The sequence below is a fragment of the Tenrec ecaudatus genome, chromosome 2 (assembly GCF_050624435.1).
Source record: "Tenrec ecaudatus isolate mTenEca1 chromosome 2, mTenEca1.hap1, whole genome shotgun sequence".
Lineage (NCBI taxonomy): Eukaryota > Metazoa > Chordata > Mammalia > Afrosoricida > Tenrecidae > Tenrec > Tenrec ecaudatus.
Window position 1 is genome coordinate 168,181,421 of NC_134531.1, and position 27,858 is coordinate 168,209,278.

Here is a 27,858-nt window from a genome sequence, read left to right on the forward strand (position 1 = left end):
CTAGTGTGGCAAGGTGTGAATGCAACATCCCAGCGTGGAGTAGGGAACCAGTGGAGAGGTCTGGGGGGCTTGCCCCAGTACCAAAAGCTAAATGGATTCCTACCCCTCCCCCAGAAGAATTTGTTTCAAAAGATGACATTGATTCTGCAGCTCCAGGAGAGGGACATATCTGATCAGAGCACACGGGAGCAGATGGAGGGGGAGGAGGGGAGAGTGGAGCACAGCCTGGCCCACCAGGCCGTGAGGATGATGTTCCTGATTAGAGCAGCCAGTCCACAGAGAGAACAACATGGCTGGCCCCACTATGAGAAATGATACCCCTCAGTGACCAAAGGTGCTACAGGGGACAGCACCGGAGACACAGTGTGGGAATTGCACCTGACCTGATCCCACCACACCGAGGCAAAGCACTGGGGAGTGCAGCAGAACAGCAAGGGAATGGAGTGGCAAGGTCCCCAGGGAATGCTGAAAGTGGACTTTGGGGCCAGGGTGGGGTGGCCCAACAGACTGGACTGGAAAACACTCCTAAAGGCAAACAAACAGTCCTTGAACTAACTACAAGCTTTTCTTTCTTGATGTATTTTGTTGTGTTCTTTGTCAGTGGTTTGTTGTTGTTGTTTTGTTGTATACCTATGTCTTGTTTTTGTGCATGTTATTATCTCTACAGGTCTGTCTAAATAAGACAGGCTGGATGAACTATCAGGAGGAAAAACAATGGGACTGACAGTTCTGGGGGGACTTGGGATAGGGGGAGGTGGCAGGTAAGGAAGTGGTGTTAACAAACTCAGGGACAAGGGAATAACATGGGATCCAAATTGGTGGTGAGGAGGGAGTGGCAGGCCTGGTAGGGAATGATCAAGGGTAAGGTAACGTAAAGAAGAGGTATAGCTGTAACCCAGGTGGGGACAGAGCATGATAGTGGGGCAGGAGGAAAGTCAAGGGAAATATAGGAAAGAGCTAGGAGGCAAAGGGCATTTATAGAGGTCTAGACAAAGACATGTACATATGCAAATATATATATGAGGATGGGGAAATAGATCTATGTGCCTATATTTATAGGTTTAGTATTAAGGTGGCAGAAGGACCTTGGGTCTCTACTCAAGCGCTCCCTCAATGCATGAATACTTTCTTCTATTAAATTGGCTTTCGATGATGCTCACCCTCCCGACACAACTGCCAAAGCAGGTGAACAAGCAAATGTGGTGAAGAAAGCTGATGGTGCCCGGCTATCAAAAGATATACTGTCTGGGGTCTTAAAGGCTTGAAGATAAACAAGCGGCCATCTAGCTCGGAAGCAGCAAAGCCCACATGGAAGAACACATCAGCCTGTGTGATCACGTGGTTCCGAAGGAATCAGTTATCAGGCATCAAAGAACAAAAAAATCATATCATTGGGTGCACACCTCCGTGATCCGATTGCTGAGGACAATCGGGTGCATAAGCAAATGTGGCAAAGAAAGCTGATGGTGCCCGGCTATCAAAAGGGAAAGTGTCTGGGGTCTTAAAGGCTTGAAGGTGAACAAGCGGCCATCTAGCTCAGAAGCAACAAAGCCCACATGGAAGAAGCATACCAGCCTGTGCGATCACGAGGTGTCAAAGGGATCAGGTATAAGGCATCAACAAAAAAAAATCTTACCATAGTGAATGAAAGGGGACGTGCAGAGTGGAGACCCAAAACCCATTTGTCGGCCATTGGAGATCCCCTCACAGAGGGGTCTACAGGAGGGGATGAGTCAGTCAGGGTGCAATGTAGCACCAATGAAGAATACAGCTTTCCTCCAGTTCCTAAATGCTTCCTTCCCCCCCCCCCCCCCAACCATGATCCAAATTCTACCTTGCAAGCCTGGATAGAGCAGAGGTTGTACACTGGTGCAGATAGGAGCTGGAGGCACAGGGAATCCAGGGTGGATGATACCTTCAGGACCAGGGATGTGAGGGGTGATACTGGGAGGGTAGAGGGTGAGTGGGTTGGAAAGGGGGAACCGATTACAAAGGTCTACATGTGACCTCCTCCCTGGGGGATGGACAACAGAAAAGGGGGTGAAGGGAGACGCCGGATAAGGCAAGATATGACAAAATAAAAATTTATAAATTATCAAGGGCTCATAAGGGAGGGGGGGAGCGGGGAGGAAGGGGCAAAAAGAGGACTTGATGCAAAGGGCTTAAGTGGAGAGCAAATGCTTTGAAAATGATTAGGGCAAAGAATGTACAGATGTGCTTTATACAATTGATGTATGTATGTGTATGGATTGTGATAAGAGTTGTATGAGTCCCTAATAAAATGTTATAAAATAAAAAAATTAATTTAAAAGTATGAAATTTAAAAAAAGATGGCCTCTCTAGCCTAGCTGCTTTGAATGTGTGGCTCTGGGCAAATTGCTTTTCCTCCCTGTGTAGTCTCACTGCCAGTGGCCTCACTGCCATGGAGTAAATGCTGCCTCCTGGTGCCCCCTGTGAGTTTCCAAGACTAACTGTTCACAGGAGCAGAAAGCTTAGTCTTCCTCCTTCAGAGCTGCCGGTGGTTTTGAACTACCGAACATGAATATGGTAACCCAATGCACCAGCACTACACCACCAGAACTGGGACCCTCCTTTGCACTCAGGAACAGCAGAAGTAGTCCCTCTGGCCAAATTTTTCAGCATGGTTTTTAAAAAGAAAAAAGATATTGAGACATGGCTGATTTTTTTAATTGACATATAACTACATACCATAAAGTCCCCACAGTGTTGAATTCAGGGGTTTCTATTATGCTGACAGAATTGTGAAACTGTCACCACTAATTCCAGAGCCCCTTTACCCCCACAGGAAGAAATCTTCAGCTCACTTGCATGCCCTCCCCAGGCTCCCCTTCACCCATGGAGATCATTAATCCATGTTCTGCTTCCCTGGGCTCACCTATCCCGGACATTTCCTCTAAACAGAGGTCTGACTGCACCCATTTAGTATGATGTTTTCAGGGTTCAGCCATGTGGCTGCATGTGGCAGGACCTCAATCCTTTTTTATTTTGTTTGGCTGAATAATATTCCATTCTGTGCCTAGCAGTACATTTTGTTCATCAGTGGATGAACACCTTGATTGTTTCTGCTTTTAGGCTATTATGAATAATGCTGATATGAATATTCTTGTACAGGGTGCAACTTTAGAGTATGTGTGTGTTTTCAATTATCTTGCATACGAACCCCGGAGTAGATGATTTTACCTTGTGCCGCTTTCCCCTTCTTACCATAAGGACGTTTCCCTGTCCCTCAAGCAGTCCAAGCTTACTTCCACTCAGGACCTGAACACTATCTACTCCCCCTACCTAGAAGACACATGCCCCCGATAGCCACATGCTTCATTTGCTGACAAGCAGATCTCCATTTAAAGAGCATCACCTCAGTGAAGTGACATCAAATCATTGTATATAAGTCATCCCTCAGTCACTGTCTATTCCCTAACCATTGTGCTTATGTATGTGTTATTTGTTATATTAGCACATGTGCCTCTTCTAGAAAGTTAACTCTGATTTTGGAGACCATGTGCATTAGGACACCAGCTATCCCTGGTGGTGGGGGCGGTGTCTGGCACATGTTAAGCGCTCAGGAAACATTCGACATCACTATACTGTGGAGTCCCCGGGGCACTCAACTGCTTACAAAAAGGTTAAAAGTTCAATGGCCCTCAGAGGCACCTTGGAAAATAGGCCTGGCAATCTATGTCTGAAAACTAAGCCCTTGAAAATCCTATGGAGCACACCTCCACATGGACACACATGCAGTCATCATAAGTCCTGGTTGACTCAACGGTGATTGGAATGGCTGGTTCCTGGTGGCAAGCATGTGAAGTGGATACCATCGTTATCTCCTGGTTACACATGGAGAAACTGATGCTCAGAGAGGCTAAGTGGTATTGAAAAAAATTCACCCAGCTAGGAACTGCCAAGGGTACCCTGGTGGCATAGTGTGCTGCACATTGAGCTACTAACCACAAGGTCAGTGGTTCGCAGCCATTAGCTGCTTCGAGGGGGAAAGATGAGGCTGTATGCTACTGTAAGGTGTGACAGTCTTGAAAACCCACAGGGGCTATCCTGTCTATCTGATTGCTGTGTGCCAAGAGGGACTTGATGGCAGTGAGCTTGGTTTAGGGAAGTGTCGGGGCCTGGATTTGATGCTAGGACTGGCTGACACGAGAGCAGATGGCCCGTCTATCATGTTCCTTTACCCTAGCAGTTTACCCTAGCTCTTCCTTCTCAACTGGTCCAGACTTGTGAAGATACCTCAGAACTTGGACGAGAGTCAGGGAGAGGAGGCAGGAATGTAGGGGTTGTCTAGTCTGCCAGCACCAAGAAGCCTGACTCCAGAGTCAGTAGGTAAAGTTTCTGGAAACCTTGACTAGAAAACAGACCTCCTGAGAGTCACCTGCCAACCCTGGGCTTCTCTCCAGCTCTGGTTGGTAGCATGCTATCATCTAAGCAGAACATCTGGGAACAATGATTGTATCAGACTCACTTTAATTACACAGGACACTGATTTTAAACAAAACTCCACAAAGGACAGTGAGAATTCCTTCTTATTTCATACTTGGTGCTATTCCAAATGCTTATCATAGCTTATTGAATATTAATTTATTAGCCTATATGCATATTCATCTATACATTAGTACAGTATAAGTACTATATACTGTGTTCTAACCAAAAAACTTACTGCCATCAAGGCCATGCTGACTCAAAGCAATCTCCTGTGAGTTTCTGAGACTAACTCTAGGAGAGTCGAAAGCCCAGTCTTTTTCCCATGGAGAGGCTAGTCACACATTAACGGTGAGGACATTAAAGCCAGGGATGTAACTAACCTGCTCAAGGAGACATGGCTAAACAATGGTAGAGACGGGGTGTGCCCCAGTTTTTCTTGCTCCAGCGCTTTTAGCCACCTTTCTGCCCCGGCTCTCGGTGAACAAAGAGAGGGTAGGGGTCCATTTATCAAAGGATGAGCCACTCACAGCCGTAGAACATCGGACAGCCCACCTCAGCTGGCCTCTTCTGGACCAGGATCTGCTTCCCTCCCAGGTGTGTTCTGTAGGTAGTATGTGGAGAGAAAATTCCATAATCACAGGTTTAAAAAGACTCTGGGTTAAAGTACACGGAGCATCCTTGCCTACAGCCTGACTGCTCTGTGCTCTCCCGTGCCATTGTACAAGATACAGCTCCAAGCAGGTCAACATTGTCACATTTCTCAAGCACTCAGAAGTCTTGATGGAGGCGAGTCAATCACTGGTTGGCAGCTAAAACACCTGGGAGTTTTACACATACTTCTGGGAGTAAGAATTTTCTCCCAGGACTCAGCCTGCTCTGCCTACCCATGGGGCAACAATGGGCCTGTGTCCCCGGATTCCAGAGGAGAGCTGAGAGGGTTCTGAGTTTGCGGGCATCCCTCCTTCTAAGGTTCCCCCAGGCAACGAAGTCTCGCGCCCAGTCTTTAATGATCTTCTGACCCTACACCAACTCTGTGGGGCAGCTCACAGGTGGAATGGCCAGCACGCACGTTGTATGCCCAGAGAGCAGGCAGCCCCCCTCAGCCTGTGATATTGCAGGAGTGAGAGAGAGGAAGGAACAGCAGCGAGGGACAACATGGGGGCTGAGGGGCAAGAGTTCTCCTGCCCCAAAGCCATGAAGAGACCCTTCTTTAAACAAGTTTGTATGCTGCCCTTCCATAACTTTCTGTTTGGAAGAAAATTTTTTCTCCTGCCTACTCCTTGTCCCTCCAAAAGCAAGCTTTGCAAACCCATGATCTATCCTTTATTTTCACTGTACATGGGGTGGGGTGGGGAGCACAAAGAAGCTGGAGGCAAAGGAGATGGGCCTCACCGCACCAGTGTCTTTGTTGAGCGAGGCCCTGCACAATGCCAGCCTGCAGTATTGCCTCGACCAGCACGCTGTGTGTCCCTTTGGAAGTCATTTCACTTCTCTGTGCCTCAGCACCCCTCCTCTATAAATGGGACCCCGAGAAAGGGGTTGTGATGACCCCAGGAATCCATGTAGTCGAAGCACGGAGCACAGCGAGAAGGCATGTGGCTGGTTTCATATCCTTACGGGTGCCGGTGCCCAGGGATCTCACCGCTCTGCCTGGAGCTCATGGGGCCAGTAGTCTGTGCTCCTGTAATTGAGTAGCAGAGCAAATACAAATGGCCATTTCAAGTATCCTTTCTGATGACAATAGAGCTCTGTGTGAGCACAGCAGCCAGCCTAGGGCATACCTGGAGAAAAAGGGTGAACCAGCCTCCACAGGCTGACTGTCCAGATTCCCACAATTCCAGGTCAGCCTGAAGGAGGTGACCACCATGCCCTCCTTCCTCCACCCACCCAAGAGAATGGCTCTGCAGGGCTGGGCAGGAACCCAGATGACCTCATGCCCATCCTTTTCCCACACAGGGAAGTACCTCGCACAGTGGGTTACTAGACTTAGGACTAGTAACCTTGCGAAGGGTAGACATGAGTTTGGTTTGGGGGTCCTGGATTTACAGGCTGGGGATTCTTGAGCACCCTCATTGCTCATCAGACACGGGCTAAAAACAGAACCTGCTCCTCAGGCGGCTGCAAACATTAAAGTACGTGCACACAGTGGGCCCTTCTGTGGATACTATTACTGACTTCTCTAGTCCTCACGAAGGGCTCTTTTAGCCAGACCACACTGGAAAAACCCAAGAGTTCAAAATCAAATATATTGATTTAAAAAAAAATTTCCAGCCGCATAGCGGAGTCTGTGCTGGGGTGCCAGTGTAGAAACCCAGATGGGAGCTCCGATTCTGCCTCCTTGTGGCTCTGTGTCCTTCCAGTGGTCATTTTCCTTCTCTGGGCCTTGTTTCTTCTTCCATAACAGCACTAGCCAATCAAAATATGATGTGAGCCATATGTGTAATTTTTAAATTGCTTGCTGTCGTTGTTAGGTGCTGTTGAGCTGGTCACGACTCATGATGACCTGTTGACCATGAGGAAACATCGACCAGTCAGCACTGCCGTCCCGATCGCTGCTATGCCTGAGCCCATACTGCAGCCACAGTGTCGGTTCATCTCACCGAGGGTCTTCCTGGGTTTTGCTGACCCTCTACCAAGAATGATACCCTTCCCCAGAGATCAGTTGCCTCTTTTAACATGTCCGAAGTACAGTGAGATGAAGTCTCACCATCCTTGCTTCTAAGGAACATTCTGGCTGTGCTTTTTCCAAGATAGATTTATTTGTTCCTCTGATATCTCATAGCATATTCAATATTGTTCACCAGCGTCATCATTTCACTGCCTCCCTTCTTCTCCCACCTTTCTTACTCAATGTCTGACTCTCACATACAAAGATGATGGAAAAGGTCCTCAAAGTGGTAATTTTGGTTTTTAACACTTTAAATCAATCTTTTGCAGGAGATTTGCCCCAGTGCATTATGTTACTTGATTTCTTGACTGGTCTTTCCTTAAGTGTTGATTATCAATCCAAGTAAAATGAAATCTTTGACACTCAAAAAGTCTTCTCCATTTATCTTGGTAGTTTCTATTGGTCTGGCTGGGCAGTTTTGTTTTCTTGACATTGAGTTTTAACCCACACTGAAGACTATAATCTTTGGTCTGCATCAGCAATTTCTTCAAGTCCTCTGTTTTATAAAGAAGGTAATCCGTGCATCTGAATTGTACCTGCAGAAATTCTTGAATCGGTGTATGTTCTGCTATACATATTCGCAACAAAACAATAAAATAAATTAAAGAAAAATAAATAGGTGAGGTGAGTTGTAGTAATAGTGTATATTTACAGTGTACATTTTATTTTTCCTGATGTATCCCAGAGATTGTCATTGCACATATATTATCAATATGGCAAAAATCCTGTGTTAGTCTGGGTAGACTAGAGAAACAAATGCACAGAAACTCATATGTATATCTGAGTTTTATATAAAGGGTAAGTATACATTAAGAAAGCATCCCAACCCAATGCTATCCAAGCCCATAAGCTCAACATTAGCCCATATGTGTGATATCGATCTACAAAGTCCTCCTCAACCTCACAAAACACGCAATGACGCTGACTACGGGAGGAAAGCTGAATCAGTGAGCATGTAAGCATCTCAGCACTGGCAGGGGTCTCCACATGGCTGCTCCAGGACCCAGAGCTGCATCAGGGTAGGTCCATGTGGCTTCTTCTCAGGGATGTCTTCCAGGAAGTGAGCCTTGCCAGCTAAGGCAGCCACACACTGGTCCGACCATCAGAGAACAAGAGACCAGAGGACAAGTAAGGTGAGTCTCACAGAGTCATTATCTCTCTGTCCTTTAATTAATTCGACATGGGTTTATGGGCCAGGTTGGCACAATAAAACCGAACTATCTCAAACCCCTACTGAGATCCATCCCTTTAAAAAAAAGTTAAGTCTTTGAAATATGACACCTATACCAGTAGTTTTCAGCAGAGGGCCATTCTGTGCCCATTGCTTGGAACATTTGGAAATAGGTGGGACTTTTTTAATGGGCATATCCAAGCCACATGTGGCAGATGGCTGCCAAATTGGACGGTACAGCTTTATAACATGATATTATTTGAGCACATGCTTTTAAAAGTCAAATTTTTCATATGTGGAGCTTGTTAAGTTTGCGTTCTTACTCATCCTTAAATAACTGGCTAACTGGCCAAAATATCGGTGGCTGGTTCACAGTCCCTGGCTGGTCAGACTCTTCCAAAGCTATCCACCCTCTCTGAACAGGGGAGGGCTGGGACTGACAGTGAGCCCTGTTCTTTTCTGGGGAGACAATGCTCCAGGCCCTGCTACCTGCCTGACAGGGCTATTGTAGCTTGGGGAGAATGGGGCTTTGTCAGAACCAAAGCCCAATAGCTTGCCACTCAATGGGGTTCTTTATATGTGCCCTGTGGACTAGCTTCTGAGGGCCCTGGAGGCCCCTCCCCCTCCAAGAGCAGATGGGGAGCCTGAGGCCCAGAGAGGGTGTGGAAGGTCTCATAGGCATCCCAGATCCCCTCATCTTAACCCACGGCCTTAAAAGAGGAAATTCTCAGTGAAACTTAAAATCCTTGTCTAAAGCATAAACACTAGGCTGTCCTTAGACTTGGGAAAAAGGCGACTCCTTTGGGGGGGCTTGAAAATTTAATGGCTTTGAGAACCATAAGTACATACAAGTGAAAATGTATTATAAACGTCTGATGTGCTTCTGCTTCTCGGCATCCAGGCTCAGCTCTGGTGCTGGCAACACATAATCCTAAGCATCCTCTCTTATGATTGACAAAGCTCAGGTTCCAAGAACACACTCCACCTCTCTCAGCCTCTCAAGCCTTTGGAACAAAAGCAGCTGAGTGTGAGTGTGATGAAGGTCTGTGAAACTGTGGCAGGAGTGCCCACAGACGGGTTTTCCCCCTTGCCCAGTCAAGTATAACGAGGCAGGGTGCCCAGCTTACTGCACAAGCTAAATGATTCATTAGCAACAGAAATGCCTTGAAAGGAAGAGATGGCAGGGGCCCTGAAATAACACAAACAAGGGAAAAGGAGATGTTTTTTTAATCATTTTATTGGGGGCTGATACAACTCTTATCACAATCCACACATCCATCCATTGTATGTCAAGCACATTTGTACATTTGGTGCCCTCATCATTCTCAAACCATGTGCTTTCTACTTGAGCCCTTGGTATCAGCTCCTCATTTTCCCCTCCCTTCCCGCTCCCTGTCCCTCATGAACCCTTGATAATTTATAAATTATTATTATTTTGTCATATCTTATACTGTCCAACATCTCCTTTCACCCACTTCCCTGTTGTCCGTCCCACAGGGAGAAGGTTATATGTAGATCCTTATAATCAGTTCCCCCTTTCTACCCACCTTCCCTCCACCCTCCATTATTGCCACTCTCACCACTGGTCCTGAGGGGGTCATCTGTCTTGGATTCCATGTGTTTCCAGTTGCTATCTGTACCAATGTAAATCCTCTGGTATAGTCAGATTTGTAAGGTGGAATTAGGATCATGATAGTGGTGGGGAGGAAGCATTTAAGAACTAGTGGAAGTTGTATGTTTCATCATTGCTACACTGCACCCTGACTGGCTCGTCTCCTCCTTGCCACCCTTCTGTAAAGGGATGTCCAGTTGCCTACAGATGGGCTTAGGGTCCCCAATCTGCATTCCCCTCATTTACAATGATACGATTATTTATTCTTGGATGACTGATACCTGTTCCCTTCGACACCTCATGGTCACACAGGCTAGTGTGCTTCTTCCATGTGGGCTTTGTTGCTTCTGAGCTAGATGGCCGCTTGTTTACCTTCAAGCCTTTATAGACTCAGATGCTATAACTTTTGATAGCCAGGCACCATTAGCTTTCTTCACCCCATTTGCTTATGCACCTGCTTTGTCTTCAGCGATCATGTGGGGAAGGTGTGCATCATGGAATGCCAATTTAATAGAACAAAGTGATATATTTTTAAGAGAGTTTAAATGGAAAGGATATTATGTAAATTCATGAACAGAGGTGGGACGTAATGGGAATCAGGTCTCCATGAATGGGGTTATGGTAATTGGTTACATGTGCAACCGGTGTTCAAAAATGGAGTCCAAGGTAAAGGCTTCTGGGTAGGCTCATCATTTATTAGGGGTGATGCACATGCTCCAGGCAGCTAATTCCTCAGGTTCAAGTCTACCCTGGTATTCAACGCTCATGGGTTTACTTGCGGTCCCAAGCGTCTAATCTGCTCCTGCTTTTAGGACTAGTTTAAGCTGGTCAAATGGGAAAATGCTGCGGAGCAAGGGTGTGGAACTACAACACATTATTCTTTCAGGGGAGAAACATACACATTATTATTATAGGAGAGAAAAGTGCATTATTCTTGCAGGGAGGAGGAAAATTAAAAATGAGTAACATTCCACACATTAAAATGTTAACTGGACGTGGGGTATAAAATCCTTGAAAGCCATCTGAACTTGAAGATTGGGGGTGGAAGTATCCAGCCTCTTTCCTATTGTTCTTAGGTGCCATCAAGTGGCTTCCAACCCTCAGTGATTCTGTGCTCAACAGAATCAAACATGGCCGGTCCTGCTCCATCCTCACATTGTTTCTGTGCCTGAGCCCATTGGGGCAGCCACTGTGCCAATCCACCTCCTTGAGGGCCTTCCTCTTTTTCGCTGCCCCTCCACTTTAGCAAGCATGATGTTCTTCTCCCGGGACTGGCCTCTCCTGACAACATGTCTAAGTCTTGCCATCTTTGCCTCTAAGGAGCACTCTGGCTGTACTTCTTCCAAGACAGATTGGTTTGTCCTTTTCTATGGTATTTTCAATATTTCTCTTCATTACTACAATTCAAATGCACCAATTCTTATTTGGTCTTCCTTATTCAATGTTCAACTTTCACATGCTTATGAGACAATGGAAAATATCATCGTTCGAGTTAGGCACACTTTAGTCCTCAAAGTAGCTCCCTTTCCATATTCTAAAGGGTGCAGTAGATTTACGTAAAGCAACTCATCTTTTTTATCTCTTGACTGCTTCCATGAGCATTGACAGTGGATTCAAACAAGACAATTTCAACGTTTTATTCATTTATCATGTGTGGCCGATTAGTCAGTACAGTTGTGAGGATTTGGGTTTTCTTTACATTGAGTTGCAATCCACACTGATCTTCATCCTTGATCTTCATCAATAAGTGCTTCAAATCATCCTCACTTTCAACAAGCAGGGTTGTGTCATCTGCATACTGAAAGTTGTTAAGAAGTCTTCCTCCAATTCTGATGCTACAGTTTCTTCATATAATCCAACTTCTCTGACGATTTGCTCAGTGTACAGTTTGAATGGGTATGGAAAATAGATGCATACAGCCCTGACACACACCTTTCCTGATTTGAAACCATGCAGTAGGGATTCCCTTGTCTTGTTCAATCAACTGCCTCTTGATCCATGTACATGTTCTGAATGAGCACAGTGAAGTGTTCTGGAAGTCCCACTCTTGTCAAGGTTATCAGGGTTCATTATGGTCCACCAGTGAGAGCCAATAGGGTCTATTGGGCATAGCCAGTGAAGCCGAAGTAAATACTATTCTGGTATTCTCTGCTTCGACATCAGCGATGATATCGCTTGTTCCACACCTAACCTGAACCCCTGGCAGCTCCCTGTCAGTATGCTGCTTCAACCATTGTTGGATAATCATCAGCAAAATTTTACTGGCATGTTTTTTCAGTGATATTTTTCTATAGTTTGAGCAGTCTGTTGGTTCACCTTTCTTTGGAATGTGTACAAATAAAGATCTTTTCCAGTTGGCCAAGTAGCTGTCTTCCAGATTTCCTGGCATAGATGAGTTAGTCATGCCCCTTTCCTAAGCTCTCTCAAACTGTACAGCTGCCAGTACCTGATATCAACACTGTTTTGTAGCTGAAGGTGGACTGGAACAATAGACATGCTTGGGAGGGAAAGACTAGTTCAACTATCTTGTCAAATCCTTCCCCTCGAGTAACATGGTGCATACACTTTTCCATCATGAAGTATCATTTCCTTGAGCTACATCCTCTAGTCCTTTTTTCATCTAGTTCTTTCTTATCTTTGTGTTCTAGTCCATGCCAGTCTTCAAAGAACTTTCCTCCGCTAGAACGTAGGTGCTACATTCCTCCAATGCAAGGACCATGCCAGGTGCTCTTAAAGACCTGTGGACTATGCCCTTGACTTCTCTTGACTTCCCATTCTAACTTCTGTCTGGTACATCTCTCCTCTGACCTCCTGATAGCTCACGTACACAAAAAAAAGGTGCTGGGAGGGGTCATCTTATTGACAGATGAAGGGACTTGTTCGATAGATGGAGGGTAAGAGAATTGTTTAATGTAATCCAACAAGTTAGATGAAGCTACTCTCTAGGAGAATCCTAGAGGGGTTTTGGAGGCAGAGTTAGAAGACCACCCACAGTCCTTGGAGGCTATTGGCTTGGAGGGCCAGCATGGGAGCCAGAACAGCCCTGGTAACTCCTGCCTCTTTCACGCACTAGCTGCGGGAGTTAGGGGCAAGTTTCCCAGTGTGTAAACTACAGGTGTTAGAAGATGCTGGCTTAGAGGAAAGCTAGTGAAGGGTGTACAGGTACTCTGTGTGCTATTTTTTAACTTTCAGCGAGTCTACATTTATCTTCTAATGAAAAGCCTTGGATCTACATATTACCTCCTCCCTGGGGGATGGGCAACAGAAAAGTGGGTGAAGGGAGACACCGGACAGTTTAAGATAAGATAAAATAATTTATAAAGTATCAAGGGTTCTTGAGGGAGGGGGAGCAGCAAGGGAGGGGGAGGGGAAAAAGGAAAATGAGCTGATTCCAGGAACCCAAGCAGAAAGTGAGTTTTAAGAATGATGAGGGCAACGAATGCTTATGTGTGCTTTACACAATTGATGTATGTGTGGATTGTGATAAGAGTGGTTTGAGCCCCAATAAAATGATTTTTTTTAAAGCCTTGAAATGCACTGTTGTTTTCCCTCATCTGTAACATGGGAGTAGCAATGGTCCCCGCGCCTCACTTCAGGGCAGTTTGATTTGATTTAGGTATCTGTCACTCCATTATCTGTCTCCCAGCATTAGATCAGCTCTGTGGGGAATGAATAAAGAGAAGAGAAAAGGAGGTGGGGGGAGGGAAGGAGGAGAAAGGAGGGAGGGTGGCTAGGTGCCTCGACCCTCTAGTCCCACAGAGCTCCAAATGACAGCAGGGTACCCCCTTCCAAACCCACATTCCCACTTTCCCCTTCACTTGGACATTGGCCCCTCTGCCGCCATCCCGGAGCTGTCCCTGTGGAGGGAACTGGGTGCTGGTCCAGGCGTTGGGGAGGGGCAGGGGTGGCGCCAGGGGACCCGCCCCCTCGCCATTTGCCCTGGGTCCTGGGCCGTGACTCTGTCGCGGGAAGCCCAGCAGACTCCATGCCGGGCCAGGGCGTGCGCCCTTCCACCGCCAGCTTGAGCGCCGGTCGGGGTCCCCCAGATTTGCTCAAGACGCCCAGTGACTCCTCCCCGGAGACCCTCCCCTTCTGGGGTGCGTCATTCTCCCCTCCCCCGGGGTTCTGACCCAGGCGGCTTCTCGAGCGCCGGCCGCGGCGGGGACAAGTCGCTGCCACCTGCTGCGGAGCGGGAGCCCGGGGCGACGTCGGCCCGCGCGCCCAGGGCCCCATGGAGCTGTCGGCCAGCAATGCCAGCTGCGAGAAAGGTGCGTGCTGGCGGCCGGGAGCCGGAGCGGGCGGGGACCCCTCGGCGCGGTGCGCGCCGCCCTGGGCACCTGTCCCTCCGAGGGGGCTCCTTGCCAGGAAGCGTAGGAAGCGTAGGAAGGTTAGCCCAAGGTGTCCCCTCCTTGGCTCCCAGGCCTGGCCGGAGGACCAGGGCTCCAGCTGAGGTTTCCCACCTTTCCCACCCCTGGGAAATTGGGTCATTGCAAGCCGGCTGCGGGGGAGCGGGGGAGGGGGGGATGAGCTGGGGTTCTCTTCTTCATAGCTGCTTGTGCCTTTATGTCAGCTTTCAGAACCAGTCCGAGTCTGGCTGTCTCCTTGTGTCCATGCTGGGCACTGCCCCTCCAATCGAGGCTCTGAAACGTTCGGGTGTTGGTGGCGCCGCATGGTGCCTAGCTCTGTGCGGAACCTTTTCCTTGAGGGAACGCCATGTTCCCACTGCATCTTGTCATTACAGTGTGAGCTCCTTCCGCCTCAAACGTCTTGCCGTCTCTAATGATGCGTTCAACGCCGGTCTGTCTGTTAGGTGTTGGGTTTGGTTTTATTGGAGTTTTGGTTTCCTGACCAACCAGACAGGCCATTTTCAGCCTCACCCATCCACACTCCCCAAACCCAGCAGATTTATGGTGGAAGAGCAAGCAAGAGTGGTCCAGTCTGACGATGGCCACCCTATTTAGAATTGGATCGCCTTCTGTGATTAGCCCTCCCTGGCTCTGTTTCCCATCACAGATATGAACTTGACACTGTGGGTGGTGGTCAGCTCCTTGGATGCCCAGCCTCACAGTGGCAGCCAAGTCTACAGCAGGCCTTTGGGCCCACCTGCTAGAGACACACCTTCCGAGCTTGAGAACAGGACTTTCCTCTCAAAGCTGCCCTCCTTGGCTCACATCTTCCAAAGTACTGGCTCATTTCCTGAGCAGGACAACTCCCCGGATTCAGCTCTTGGGCAAGGATGCCTAACAGGAGTGAGCAGTGTAAAACAAGTCTGATGAGGGAGGGAGATGACTTCTTGTTGTCTCATCTCCCGGGATTGTGACATGGTCTTGGGAAAGGAAATTTCCTCCCACTGCAGAAGGCACATGGATACACTCCGGTGTGTTCTAGACCCAACCCTCAAGTCCGACTATCACCCTTCCCACAGTCTCAGTTTCCCCCGATGAAAATCACAGGCTGACAGTTGCTGCTTTCTGAAGGCTGTACCCCTGTGTAATGGAGACCAGTCAGCAGTGCCTGTATTCTATCCCACTGAGCCACCATGCTGCCCTGCAGATGAGCCACAGCCCAATCTGACTGACCTGACACTCTGGGCATACATCCTCGGCACAGGAGCATGGGTCATGGAGACACACCGCTGCTTGAAAAAGATCTTTCACCACCAGAGGTCCCAAAGTCTAATGCCTACAGAGACTGAGCATGTACCAAGAATACTTGAAGAGAGCCAGCACAGAACTCGGGGGACTTGAAAAAACAAACCAACAAATAAACAAAGGGTGGGAAGCCGATTGTTTCGTTTTAAGAGTAGGATTATTTCATTTTTAAGAGTAGTAGCTCCATACCTGAATGTCAATGGGAAACCTCAAGTTCTCTAAATGTTGGTCACAAGTTTGTGTTTTTGAAAAACTCTCAGGGGACCAGATCAAGTGCCACCCCCTCTCCCTTGCTGTTTGTTTTATCAGAGTGAAGAGATTAAATTTATGGGCTTTGGTATCATTTGAGTTGGGGGTCAAATTCTAGAGTCACCACCCCATCAGTGAAGGCTGAGGCAAGTTACTGAACTCGGGTTATGTGAAGTAAACACATCGCCACGCTGCTTCCACCTACTTCATAACATGGGGCAGGAATCTGCGTGGAAAGGTCGGACCAGAGGACCATGTGGGCTGCTTCCCCACCTGGGAGGATTATTGAATTATTGGGTGTTCTCAAGAAGCGACACAAATTCAGTGACCTAGTACAAAAACAGCCCCTTGGGCCCAGGTTTGTCTATATTGCCTGGAGACTAAATCCTTGGTATTTGTATCAGAGACTCTGCGTAGTAAAAGCAATGGACATGATCGGCTGTTAGCGCAAGGTTAGAGGTCTGCGTCCTGATGGTTTGCTCCAGAAGAGGCAGCCATGGGAAACCTCATGGAGCCACTGAGCACTGTGACAGCCATGGGCAGTGATGAATCAGGGTTAACTCCATAGCAACTGGCTGACTGATGGTGTGTGTCAGTGAATAAGTCAGTGGGCTGGTTCTGGGACAAGGGGCTGGATGGAGCCTCCTAGGGACTCTTAGACTCGGAGAACAAACCAAAGACAAATTCGGGGGGAGGTCGAAGGGATACTGATCCCTCCAAGACCAGAAGGAGGCTCAGGCCGGAGAGGAAGCCCTGTGATGGTAGGTCGTTGGAGCCCATGCTGCCTGAGAGCTTGTTAGACATCAGTGTAGCAATGGGGCTCTGGAGTCCACCAGGCTAGAGTTCGGGCTCTGCCATAGTTTATTCTTAGGTAAAGCACCTGACTGACGCCCCAATGCCTCTACTTCCACATAGGACTTGAAGATGGCACTTACCTGGCAGGCGACTAAGAACTTGATATACTTATGCATCTGAGGCCCCTGGTGTGTGATTAACACTCTGAGAATGTGAACTCCTCTTTTAGGTTGGGCCCAGTGGCGGGGAGACCCTGCAGTAGCTCAAGCATGGGGTCTAAATCCATAGTTAACCAAGACAGTCCTTTGAAGGGATGCCAAGGACCCCGGTGTAACTTCCTCCTCCTGGCCTTCCCATTCAGGTTCCCTGATCAGCACATACTGCTCCTCCCACCAAGTCCTGTGCCAGATTGTGGGTGACCTCAGCCCAGAGGTACCCAGCAATGTCACCTTTCACAGCTGGCAGGAGAGGGTCAGACAGAACTATGGCTTCTACATCGGCCTGGGGCTCGCCTTCCTGTCCAGCTTCCTCATCGGCAGTAGCGTCATCCTCAAGAAGAAAGGCCTCATGCGACTGGTGGCCACAGGAGCCACTCGGGCTGGTAAGCTCCTGAGAATGGGCAGGGATGGGACACCGGGCAGCTGAACTCATAGGCAGCTTTCCTCCATGGGGTCTGGGGGAGCCGTTGGAAAGCCAGGCCTTACATGGGTCCCAGAGCTGCATTGTCAACCTTGTCGGAAAGCCAGGCGATCATTCTTTGATGAGAAATGGTTTAGTGCTCCCAATATTTCACGGAGTACTAATTGGGGTGATGGCAAAGGACGGGCCCAGGCTCAAGAATATGAAGTTCCAGATCTAGTCCTGGCTCTACTTCCTCCCACTGTGTCACCTTTGGCAAGGCACAGCTTCACACGCATTCTTCTTTGAAGGGGAGACATGCCTCCACCCAGAGTAGTGTCAGATTCTCATGTGAACTCCTCCTCAAATGGCGCTACGAAGGAATCTGTACTCTCTATCTACAAGAGACTTGGTTGTTTAAAAAATAAGATGTATCTGTGAAGCGATGTTTGAAAAGTAATCATGTCCAAGATACCCATTCATTCGATTAGCATGTATTGTGTTCCAGCTGAGGCCAGGTACCATGTGAGACGTGGGGGCTGGGTGCCTTCGTGGTACATGTAGTTGACTGTGAGAGACAGAGAAGAGCTCCCTAGTCAGTTAAGTGCTAAGACAGGGGAAATAAAGGAATGCTAGGGGTGCATCTTAGTGCGGCCAGTGAGGCCCAAGTTTTACTTGGTATTAGGGAGGTTTTCTTTAAGAGGTGATCTCTAAGCTGAGACCTAAATGGGAAGGAGCTAGCAAGGTGAATGCAGACCCAGGCAGAAGGAATAGCATGGGCCAAGGCTCAGGGGTGAGAACGTGGGTGATACTAGAAACTGAACATTGCTCAGGATGGTTGGAGCATGGAGAGGTGAAAAATGAGGTAGGGGCTAGATCATCAATGGTCTTAAAAAACGGTACCTCAGAGGTTGAGTGTAATTGCAAATGATTGAAATGTGTTAGGCGGGGGAGTGATGATACCTAATCTCAGATTTTAAAAAGTTTTCTGGGCCGAGAGAAAAGTTTTAGGGACAAGACTGGAGACTGGAAGACCAATGGGGAGACAGAGGTGACAGAGGTGAACTTGGGGAATGGCAGTGGGAATGGAAAGGAGAGATGAATTCCGAAGATGGTTTGAAGATAGAACCAAGCAGCTCTGATGTTGACTGGCTGCAAGGGGAGGGGAAGATACAGGAGCCAAGGATGACTCAGGCCCCTGACTTGAGCAACTGGGTAAATGACTGTGCTCTGTTCTGAAAGGAAGAATGCAGGAGGAGCAGGTTCAGGGACGATCATGCATTCAAGTTGAGACATGTGCTTTTGTGGGATACCAGGCTTTGGAATCAGGCTACTGGGATGCCTTTTCTGGCTCCCCCATTCCTGGTAATGTGATTCTGGGCAAGGAAAGTTTGCTTTCTGCTCCTCTACTTCCTTGTCCATAAAATGTGCGTGAGAATCGTACCAGCCCCAGGGGTTGTCCTGAAGACATATACCCTGTTTAGAAAAACACTGGGCACAAAGTCAGCAGTCTCAACTCTCATGCGCTGCCATCCGGTCAATGCTGACTCACGGCAACCCCCCTCTGGGTTTCTAAGACTATAACAGTTTATGAGAGTAGAAAAGCCATTTTTCTCCCATGGAGCAGCTGGTGGTTTTGAACTGCCGGCCATTCAGGTCTCAGCCCAACACATAACCACTACACCATCAAGGCGCCATAAAGTCAGCAGTAATATTGATTCCATAATAATATATTTATGTAGGCACAGGGCTCGGCAAAAAGTTGGGTAGCCAGGTCTAGAACGCAATTGTTCTCTAACGTGGTGAGATGTGAGGGGCAAGAACAGAGTCGGATAACAATGGTTATTGTTGCTCTTTCCCATTTGTGGATAAGAGTTCAAAAATCCAGACCCTCACCTTCCGAAATGCCAAGGAAATGCCTGTTCCTGCCTGGGGGAGAGCTCAGCGAGCTCCCCCTAGAAGGAGTCTAAACAGAAGTATGATTCTCCAGCCAGAAAAGCAACTCCTTCCTCCAATTTGCTTCTGACATTCCACCCTTTAGAATAAATGCTCTCAGAGTTTGTTCTTTATTATTTTTTCGAACATTTTATTGTGAATCAAGTCACCTTTTTGTTTCATTTTGTTTTTTTGTTCAGCCACTTTAACAGCTTATTGAGCCTCTTGGCTTGTCCTCTTTCCTCGCTTTCTTCCCCCCACCATCTCCCTCCTGCAGTATATTATCAACCCATGTCAACACCTGTCTGTCCCTTAGCTTCTCGCTTCTTCTTCTCTTCCAGGCCCTCCCACCCCGGGGAACCATCAAAGTTGGCTTCTTTCCTTGGCTTTTGTGTCTGACCAACTTCATGCAGCACCAGGGCCTCCCCATCCTCCATGTCATGAAGTATTTACTCTCAGAGCTCTTTGCTCTAAAGGCATTCTCAACAAGTGACCTCTAATTTATGGGCTTTCCAGGGACCATCTAAAACCCATCTGTCTATCACCAGTAGGAGCCCTGGTGGCACAGTGGGTTGGTTATGTGTTGGAGTGCTAACCGCCAGGTCAACTGTTCAAAGCCACTGTCATTTTTGTCGGAGAAATGCCAGGAAATAACTTCAAATTATAAGTGGAGGTTTAAATTCACTCACAGGCACCTTGAAAGAAAGGTCCAGTGATCTATTTCCAAACATCAATCACTGAAAGCACCACGGGGCCCAGCTCTCTTCCGACAGACAGTGGGGCCACCTGGGTCAGAACTGACTCAAGAGCAACTTTTTTTTGTTTTAGTGTAATGAAGAATAAGCACTGAGTATTAAGACATCCCCAAAGGGAAAGAATCCACACAAGGGCATCTTAAAGGAAATAGCATTCAAGCAGAGGCCTGTCAAGTAACTATAGGTCTCAGGCAGAAGTATGAAAAAGAGTATTCCACACCAAGAAATGGCATGGACAAAGGCCCTGAGGCAGAGACGAGCTCATCATGTTCGAAGAATGAAAGAAAGCCTGAGCCACTGGGTGCTAGTAGAAGGGAAAGAGTAGCATGAGGGGAGGAGGAAAATGTAGTCGTGTCCAGGCTAGGAGAGACTATGTGACGGTCATCATCCCAAGAGCTATCACCAACGGTAAACTGAAGAGCAGCATGATTGGACCTCCATTCTCAAAAGACCGCGAGCTGCAGTCAGAGGAAGGTTCTCAGAGGACAGGAGCAGCCAGAGGCACCACGAAGAAACTGCTCCTCAATGCAGGGCCGAGGTGACAGAGCGCTGGCACACCGTGGTGGCAGCAGAGAGGACACACACGGGATGTCCTTGAGAGACAGAACCAACAGGGTGGACTAGATGTGGAGGGTGGGAGAGCGGAGGGCGTCACAGGTCACTTCCTCATATATCTGGCACAAGCACCTAGGTACATGGCGGTGAGATTTACTCAGCTTTATCTAGGGGTTAGCTGGAGGGTATTTAAAATCAAGAGCTCCATCGAGGACTGTGTCATTTGAGGTCCCTCCAGGAGAGCTGGGAGGAGACATCAAAGGAGCAGGTGGATGTACACATGTAGGCAGAGCAGGGAGGTCCGGGGCACAGATAGGACGTAGCACAGCAGTGTCATACAGGTGGAACTGAACACCTGGTGAAGGGATGACCTCGCCCCAGAGAGGTCTCGGGTCTAAGATCAAGGCACATTGAAGGGTTTGGAGAGGGAAAGTGGAGTTCAGAAAGGGGTCCAAGAAAGTGTGGCCAAATCCTAACTCTGTGTCCTTTCCCTTCTTCAGTGGATGGAGGTTACGGCTACCTGAAGGATGGAATGTGGTGGGCTGGCTTTCTCACCAGTAAGTGGCTTCTTTGCTGCTCAGGACTGTGACTTACGGAGAGTAAGAGGAACTAGGAAAGGACGGGGCATCTCTGTCTCTGCTCTGCAAAATGTGGAGCTGAGGCTTAGCGGGCTTGGGAACCACCGTGAGGGGCTTTGTGGACAGAACATGTGAGCCCCGTCTCAGATCACTTTCTCAACTCAAAGTCAGTCTTCTTTCATGTATGAAGCATCTCTCCCAGAAAAATGTGTACACAGCTGCTAATAGACATGCTGGCTCCCCTCAATTTCCCTTGAGCCCAGAGAGATCCTATGAACAAGGCAGTGGCCTAGTTGGATGTTCCTGAATTTTTAAGCAACACGGTCAAGGATGGAACCCCTAAAAAAGCTTCCTTACCCACAGGCTATTGGCTGGTTGATTTAGAAGCTAACTGATTGACAGCAAAGGTTATTTCCACATTTGCTCACTCATGTTTTTCTCCTCTTCCCACCCTCCCTCTCTGGTTTTCAAACTCAATTATTTTTTTTAAATGAAGAATTGGCCAGTTTTCCATCTGTAATCCCCTAAACCAGGTTTGGATCCAGTTAGTGGGAGCTATCAGGCCCTCACCTGCTGTCACAATGGAGACCCACACTTCTCCCCGAGCAGAGAGACAGAACAAGCACCTGAAGGGATTTTCAAACTGGAAACTCAAATGGAGAGGATTTTGGGACCTTGAGAATGTCAGACCTGTTACCATAGTCATCTGTCCATGGGTTCTCCTGGGAAAGAGGAGCTGGTGGGCCAATTGGTGTGAATGCATTGAACTTATTATTATTATTTGATAATTAGCATTTCCCAGAATTGACCTGAGAGAGCCAGCCTAAAACACTGACAAGTCCATCAGACACACTTAAATATCCCTGGACTGGAAGCCAAGACACCTGAAGATCAAGAAGGCTTTTGCTTACAGGCTTGTCACATGATATTGAAATCTGGGTCTTCATGATCCCATCTCTAAAATGGAAAGATATGAGCAGATTAGGCTATGCTTGACTCTCTGATTAGACCCCCAGGGCGACAGAATCGGGACCAAGACTGTAAGGATTATGGGTCTGGGGTTCTGTGAAGGAATAAACATGGAATGAAGGAGTCACTACCCAGCCCCTTCTGGGCTGAAGCTGGTGCACGTGACCCACACTAACATCGTTTCTCCCTCACCTCCTAGTGGCCGCTGGAGAAGTCGCCAATTTTGGGGCCTATGCATTTGCTCCTGCAACAGTCGTCACACCTCTGGGAGCGTTGAGTGTCCTCATCAGGTTATCACCATCTCTCGTTTTCCTGCTCGTTCTTGTTATCAGAGGGTTGAAGCCGGGACTGCCCGCCCCCCACACACACACAGAACCCCACGGCCATAAGGTCAATGCATAGGAGTTCTGAGGCTGTAAAAATCTTGACAGAACCAGAGAACCTCATCATTCTTCCCCAGAATGGCTGGAGTGCTTGAACCACCACAGCTGCAATTAGCAGCGCCATGCCTCCCCCACTGCACCACCAGAGCTCCTGGGAACCAGTCTGAGCATGCCGGTGGATTCTGGCCAACCACATCCTCTGTTTAGTGTTACCATCTCAGGACCACTCAACATGCAAAGCTGACACAGCGAGACAAACAAAGCCACGACTCACTGTTGCACAATTGGCATAGTTGATCTCAAGTAGCTGTGATAACACGATCACACATCTCATGAATTTACAAGGCCCCACCCCTGGGAAGGTGGGAGAGGCACTCAGTTCTCTGGCCCATCATCTCTGCCCATGTTAATGCTGCAAGATGCTCTTGAACAAGGCATCGTAGGGAAAAGGGTTTTGGTAGCTTTAGAGGAACGCAGACAAGGCAGCTTAGACATCCATTTCATCTCTCCTTATGCCTTTAACTAGGATTTTTCAACTTAATTGGGTCCCTGGCCAGCCCACAGATCTTTGCCCTGAAACAATGCCACCTTGGTAAAGAACCAGAGTATGCTCCAGTTTCTATACCTGGCATTCCCTATTTCCCTATCTGCATTCCCCCCGCCCCACCACCGCCGCCGCCGCCACCTGGAGAGTGTGAGGGGAAAGAACATTTTGTCACTGAGGAACAGCAAGGGGCTGTGGGCTGAAAGCAGATGATTCAGGACATCATAAGAGTCTACTTCAGTGAAGTGAAGAGGAATGACTGTAGGGATTATAACTAAATATAACTTGAGTTCAAGGCCTGCTACTTACCAGGTGTATGACCCGTCCAATTGATTTTACCTTTTCTAAAATTCCATTTTTCTTCTAGTAAATAGGGGTAGTGTTTTTTTCACTTCTTTAAAGTCGTGAGATCTTCGTGAGAAAATAAATGAGAGTTCGTAGTACTTATTGAAAATGCTCTGCTGTTGAGTCCATTCCAACGCGTCATGACCCCACGGAATAGAGCCGAACTGTCCCAGAGAGTTTCCAAGACGAATCTTTGAGCAAATCGTCTCATTTTGCTCCTGTGGAGCAGCTCTTGGGTTTGAACTGCCAGCCTTCCAGTCAGCAGCTATCTAAATGCTTGACCACTATGCCACCAGAGGTCTTCCAGTTTCTAACATAGTATGTCTTAATAATAGATCCTCGAGACGTCCCGCCTGGAAGTATGACCATCGTGGCGGTGCAGTTGTCCATACCGACATAAACAAATGGAAGGAGTCGATGTGTTCTTTATGAACACACAGGAGACAATGAGCAGAGATGATCACATAGAATCTTTTTTCTCTGGAGGCCCTGGGTGGGCCCACGCGTGGTTGCTAACAAGAAGGTTGGAGGGTTGCGTCCACGCAGAGAGGCCTCAGAAGAAAGGCCTGGTGCTCTGTTTCTGAAAATCCAGCCACTGGAAACTCTGTGGAGACCAGTTCTACTCAGACAGGCATGGGGTCACCATGGATCGGCATCAACGTGATGGCAAGTGGTCGCTAGGGGTCGCTGTTGACTCCCTGGCATTGAGTAGAGTTCTGTCGGTCTCTAATTATAATGATCCGACCACGATGAACGTGCTTTCTGAAGGGGACAGTTCCCTCCCCAGTAAAGCGGAAGCAACCTGTCAGCAATGTCAAAGAGAGGTTCTGTTCATTGAGCAGACAAGAGGAGAAATTAGACAAAATACTTTAAAAAGGCTCTCCCAAGTCTTCTGCTGTAGGATACTCCCAGTGTGTAATGTGGGCCAAAGCCACCTCCATTTCTAGTTCTCCAGCACGCACTGCAACCGGCCCACACAGGACTTTCTGTGTGAAACATGTATGGAGATGTAGGAAAGCTTCCACGTGAGGGAGTACTGAATCCCGCCCCTGGGACTGCCACGCCTGGTTGACTCACGCTCCCCATTTCCACCTGCAGTGCCGTCCTCTCCTCATATTTCCTGGGGGAGACTCTGAATCTACTGGGGAAGCTGGGCTGTGTCATCTGCATCGCCGGCAGCACCGTGATGGTGATACACGCCCCCGAGGAAGAGAAGGTCACCACAGTCATCGAGATGGCTTCCAAGATGAAAGACACTGGTGAGCTTCAGGCACCTGGGCGCACCAAAGCGCTGGGTGGACCGTGGGCACGGTCAGACTGGGCTCTGCTGCTCCCGAGCAGAGGCAGCACGAAAGAAAATTGGTGGGCTGGTCCGTATTAACAAGGCTACCTTACAAGGAACCTTGGTGACATAGTGGTTATACATTGGACTGTGATCCTCCAGGTCAGCAGATAGAAACCACCCGCTGCTCTGCTGGAGAAAGAGGGTTTTCTAGTCACATAAAGAGTTCTAGTCTCGGAAAGTCACAGAGTTCTACCGCATTCTATAGGGTCTCTGTGAGTAGGCATTGACTCAATCAATGGTCGTGAGTTTGGTTTTGTTTATTACAGGCTTCTTGGCCTGTACCATTTATTATACAATATGTAACATATAATAGATGAACCAATAATATGTGGTACAATAGATATGCCATTTATGAAGTGTTGGTTATTTGCTATGTCCAATTTTAAATCTTTCATGCCCAACAGCTCATTTATTTCTAAAAAACTACCCTGGGAGGAAGGTCCAATTATTAATTCTATCTTACGGAGGAGGAAACCTTCCCAATTGGCTTCAAAGTTATAACGTTAGAAGGGGAATCCGGGTTTGACTCTGGGGCCCATGCCCTGAATGCTCCACTCGTGGCCGTAGCCTGGGGCTTGAGTGAGAATCACAGTAGGCCCAACTCAGATGGTCTCCTGCCTCCTCTCCTGCAGGGTACATCGTGTTTGCTGTGCTGATGCTGGTGTTCTGCCTCATCCTCATCTTCATCGTGGCCCCACGTTACGGGCAGAGGAATATCCTGGTTTACATCGTTATCTGCTCTGTGATCGGGGCCTTCTCTGTGTCTGCCGTCAAGGGTCTGGGCATCACCATTAAGAACTTCTTCCAAGGGTTGCCAGTTGTGCGGCATCCCCTGCCCTACATCCTGTCCCTCATCCTGGCAATTTCACTCAGCACTCAGGTCAATTTCCTCAACAGGGCACTGGACATTTTCAACACCTCCCTGGTCTTCCCTATCTACTACGTGTTCTTCACGTCTACAGTGGTTACCTCCTCCATCATCCTCTTCAAAGAGTGGCACAGCATGTCGGCTGTGGACATTGTAGGCACCCTCTCTGGCTTTGTCACCATCATCCTGGGGGTGTTCATGCTCCACGCTTTCAAGGATCTGGATTTCCACTTGACTAGCTTGCCCCACATGCACAAAAACCCAACCACAACCCCAGTTCCTGCCCCAGAGCCCACTGTCATTAGGCTGGAAGACAAGAACGTTCTTGTGGACAATATGGAACTTTCCAGAACCCCATCTCCAGAAGAGAAGCCCAAAGTATTTACAATCCAATCCTAAAACTTGGAATACACGAGGGAGAGGTTGGGGGCTATGATACAGCCTGGTCTTTCCAGCTCAGAACCACCGGTAATTTTCAGCCTGTTACCAATGGGAGTGTATTGCCTGCTGCCAACAGGCGATCTTCCCTTGAGAATTTTATTTATACCTCATTACTGTTTCCAGGAGAAGAATCCCTATCCAGTGAGGTGGGGTGCCAGAAATTGTCTGGGTACACAGCCTTAGTGACCAAATAAGCCTGTTCTGCACGGGTGCCAGTCGGTCCTACGGACCTCCCTTCCTTCTCGTGCCCATGGTGCCATCTCTGGAGGCTTATATTGTTGGGCAGAAGACAGAAAGTGACCCGTTGAATGTAGCAGTCTGAGCGCTTTCCTGAGATGTTAGTTGTTGGGGACTCCTTAACACCGATTCTCATGTTGAGATCGAATCATGTGCCTTAGGATTTCTAAGGAGCCAAGGACGAGGTGCAGATGACACCCAGATGCTCTGAGAGGGGGTGGCTTGCCTCCCTACCGAAAGCGGAGAGAGATGCAACAACTCATAACTGTCTTGTTGCCTTTGCCACATCCTCTTCCAAGACACGAGGAAGACCTTAGCTGACCTTACTGTGAAAGCCATCTGATGTCTCAGGGAAAAAGTCCAAGCTGCCCATTGCCCGAGGACTCCAGCCTGCAAGTCAGCATCTGTGCTTCCGTCCACCTCATCCTCACCCCCCACCCCCACCCCTCCTCTCTCACTCTTGACATCCCAAGGACTCTGCCACTGAGCCCTTCATCCCAGACGCAAATCCACAAAAGATGCTTCACAGCCCAGCTGCTGGCCACACACTGGACAGAGAACAGAACTTCTCTGCTCTTAGAAATGGCTTGGCTCTTGAGTTAGAATTTGTCAAAATATGCCTTCTTTTCCCTCAAGCAGTAAGACCAAACTATGATTTGGGGAGGGGAGAGGAAGTGTGAGCTGGCCCCGGCCCTCTGGAAACCAAAGGCAAACTGCTGTGTGTGCTCTGGCGCCCAACCAAGAATCTGGGCACGAGGCTCTGGGCTACTTTTTGGTCAGCAGTCTGGCGGATGGAATCAGTTTTGAGCCTCAGTGACCAAGCGGGGTGCAGGCTTGGCATAAGATGTGTTCTGGCTGTGGGCCAGATTGCCACCAAATCCCCATCATCACTGATGAGCTGCCCAGGCTCCCTCCTATGACTGCTCCAACTCCACCTGCTGTGGGGACAGCCTTTGGTCTCTGCACATGTGGACAGAGACGTCCAATAAGCAAAAGTAGCTGGAGAGAGATTATTTATTTCCCCTTCCTTTCCCATCTTTTTTCTAGCTGTGCGTGGGGGGTGGGGGTGGTGTGAAGACCACTGGGAAGGGAACTGAGGGAGCCAGGCTAGCTGGAAAGAGGAAAGACTTGATTCTCTAGTTGGCGCATAACACCCCCCCCCAACTTGTTTCCCCTTTATTGTGTCCTGTGTGTCCCTTGTCATAAGCTTGACCACGCTCAGACCCAACTCTTGCTGATCCTGGAGCTCCAGAGGCTGGGTTAGCCAACAGAGAGGCTCCTTGCAGCACCAGTGGAAAGTCCTTAGTTTTTAATCAATGTGGATTTCTTGTCAGTAACTAAAATCAGTGCAATACATTGGACCTTGAGAATGGAAATAAGCCGAGGAACCCGAGTACGGTCTGCAGCATCAAGAATAAAGACTTCAGAGTCTGTTTACTGATGCCTGTGTCCTAGCCGTCCTTAGGCAGAGAATGGTTGTGAGGGTAGGGGATTGTGTCAACTACACGCTCCTGGATAAGGTAGGGCGATGCCCAAAACATCAATCAGTTAGCACCTTGGAAGTGTGGCCTTTTGTATAAGAGAGACTGAACAGAGCCGAATGCTCTTTGGCCCTCTCCCCTGGGGCCAAAGATGGATCTGGCATCTGGTTCCTCCATCTCCTGCTGCCATCGGCAGATGATGGATTCCC

General features: G+C 48.3%; 1 protein-coding gene across 1 annotated transcript; it reads left to right on the plus strand.

Annotated features, from left to right (window-relative positions):
* Positions 1 to 13,871: 13,871 nt before the first annotated feature.
* Positions 13,872 to 27,609, plus strand: NIPAL4 (NIPA like domain containing 4). The gene is made up of 6 exons (XM_075541890.1): positions 13,872 to 14,168; positions 16,957 to 17,196; positions 20,959 to 21,015; positions 22,205 to 22,295; positions 24,376 to 24,536; positions 25,255 to 27,609. Exons 1-6 carry the CDS (start codon positions 14,132 to 14,134, stop codon positions 25,887 to 25,889), a joined length of 1,221 nt encoding a protein of 406 aa, XP_075398005.1. The 5' UTR covers positions 13,872 to 14,131; the 3' UTR covers positions 25,890 to 27,609.
* The last annotated feature ends 249 nt before the right edge of the window (positions 27,610 to 27,858 follow it).